Genomic DNA, 2638 nt, shown 5'->3' with positions numbered 1-2638 from the left:
AGCACAACGAAAGTACCTCCTCTCGGATGGCGGGCCCTCCTCCTTCACTCGTCCAATCTCACACCCGCCGTCATTGACTCATTCAGGTACTTGCTCTCGATGGCGGGTACTCCTCCGATGCGCCACCGTGAGGCAGAGGCGCGCCGCACGCACACGCACACACACACACGCGCGCACACACACGCACGCACACACACACACACACACACACACACACACACACACGCACACACACACACGCACACACACACACACACACACACACACACGCACACACACACGCACACACACACACACGCAACCACACTACACACACACACAACCACACACACACAACCACACACACACAACCACACACGCAACCACACACACTAACACATCTTCTAGACGCGGAGTCGCGAGGGCTGCCTGGCCCCTGCCTCACCTCCTCGCGTGTGTGGCGAAGTTTCCCTGACCTTTCCTTAGGCGCGCGCGCACGTGCCGCACCGTAACGGCTCGCAGTTCTTCATCACCACAAAGGCAACGACGCAGAGCCTCGGCGGCGCCACAATCAGCCACTTCGACTACCGCCACGTCGTCTTCGGCCGCGTCGCGTCGCGGCACGGGGTGGCATGAAAGGGCGGGAGAGGCGGCGGCGGCTCCCTGGCCCTGGCCTGACCCTTCCCGGGCCCTCTTCCTGTAGGCGAGCTGCCGCCTCTTTTGGAGGAGGCGCGCCCGCCCGGACCCTTCCCGGACCCTTCCCGGACCCTTCCCGGACCCTTCCTGCAGGTGGCGGTCGTCGACAAGATCCAGAAGCTGCCGGCAGACACGAAGCACGGCCACCGCCTCTTTGACGCCGTGGTCATCACCGACTGCGGCGAGGAGGCGGTCGAGGGCGCCGACGACGAGGCGGCCCGTCGAGCAGAGGCGCCGCCCCCGCCTGCCACCGCGGAGGCGGCAGAGGCGGCAGAGGCGGAGGCGGCGCCGAAGGCGTGGTTTGAGGTTGCGGCGGAGGCCGAGGCGGCCGAGGAGGCCGCGGCGGCGGCGCGGCGAGAGGCGCGAGCGGTGCCTGCGGTTGATCCGGACGATCACACCGTGAGCGCGGAGGTGGACGATTAGCGGGCGCGCGCGAGAGAGACCAGAGGAGCTCTGGGTGGGGTGTGTTTCTCCACGCACGCCCACGACCAACAGTATTGTCATATTGCTCTAACTAGAAAACACTCAACGGTTCCCCAAATTCACACCTCGCGGGACGGGCTACTTCTTTTTCGCAGCAATGATCTCCTTGATCTTGACGATGATAGCCTCCAGTGCCTCGTCGTCCGGCGGCGCCCAGCTGCCGGTAAGCGCAAAGTACGCACCTGGGAGCGCCGGATTTGCCCTTGCCCAGGTCCGTAGTTTCCCACGAGTGGTCGAGACACCCCCCCTGGAGTCAGCCTGCCGCGTGTGGTAGTTCGCTCCTGGCTCCCGTGCGTCCATGAACCGAATGATGGCGTCGATGGATGTGGGCAGCCCTGTCTTTTCTGGCCCCTTCTTGCGGATGGTTGCCAGCGAGGCCTTCTTCTTCTCTGGCGTCGAGTGCCCCGCACTCTTCGGCATGTCTGCGACAGATGGAGCGGACCACGCCCAGGCCACTTACTATCTCGCGAGCCGGCCGAACTTTGCCGTTTGCGATGGAGCGTTGGACGCTTTCATTCACACAAAAACACAACCCCGGCCCCAAGACGCTTTCATTCACACCAGGCCCCCCCCTTCACTCTCGCTGGCTGCGTTGTGAAAGAGAGGATATTTCCGATTTCATTCAGTACGTAACTCTAATGTTTGCTGTGGGATAGCAAGGACCGGACGAGTCCGCGCCCTTGTTGTAAAGAAAGAAAGAAAGAAAACAGACACCCCAAGGGAGGGATGGGAGAACGGCACGCCGCCACCACACAGGGATTTTAAGGAGAGTGGTGTGGTGCGCTAGCCGTCGCCCACCCTTGGGCGTCCGCCTCTTCCTATCTCTCTTCGCAGTCTCTCTCCGATTCTCGCTGCAACCTAGTTGTGCCACTGTGCCAAAAACGGGCAAAAACGGGGTGATTTCGGTCATCCGTCAAAATATCTGAAGATCTGAATGGGGGATTCTCCCCAAACCTTGCTCAGCTGATCCAGCACGGATCGTAGGCCAGCCCAGGGCAAAGAAACCAGTACCTCAACCGGCTTCCCTGAGCGTCACAGCTCGGTGATCGCGCCGGCCGGACACCACTGTAACACGTCCGTTCCGGGCATTTGAACACGACCTTCGGGGGCAAAGACATGGGCTCTATGGCTCAGACTGGACTCCTCTTGGTCCCTTCTGATGCCCTAGGCCACACCTGGGCCTTACCCGGGGCGCTAGGGGGCGGGCTGGGTTTGCCCCCCCCAACTGGCCCGAGGCACCTTAAGTAGATAGTCAGAGTCAACCTCAGCAAAGTTACACTGTACAGTCTGGTGGAGGAAGCTCACAGGCGACGCACACCACAGCTTCCTCGACCTCTCGCTGCCGATCGCGGCGTGCTGTTTGGAGAAGGGCAAGGAGAAGGCGACGCGTCTGCCGGCGGCGAGGCGGCGTGCGGCGGAGAGGAGGAGCGTCTGCACCCAAGCTACTCACTCCTCACCGTAGCCCCCCCCCCCCCCTAGC

At 62.4% G+C, this 2638-nt stretch overlaps 1 protein-coding gene across 1 annotated transcript in view; it reads left to right on the top strand.

The window, feature by feature from the left end:
* The window catches only part of EMIHUDRAFT_465816 (hypothetical protein), a 6481-nt gene extending 5279 nt beyond the window's left edge, over nt 1–1202 (top strand). The window contains exons 14-15 of the mRNA XM_005759118.1: nt 466–606; nt 769–1202. Of these exons, the coding sequence (XP_005759175.1) occupies nt 466–606; nt 769–1098 (471 nt within the window). The 3' untranslated portion in view covers nt 1099–1202. The remainder of the gene's footprint in view (nt 1–465; nt 607–768) is intronic.
* Nucleotides 1203–2638: the final 1436 nt, after the last annotated feature.

Source organism: Emiliania huxleyi (genome assembly GCF_000372725.1).
Source record: "Emiliania huxleyi CCMP1516 unplaced genomic scaffold EMIHUscaffold_81, whole genome shotgun sequence".
Lineage (NCBI taxonomy): Eukaryota > Haptophyta > Isochrysidales > Noelaerhabdaceae > Emiliania > Emiliania huxleyi.
This window is presented reverse-complemented; position numbering and strand designations above follow the sequence as displayed.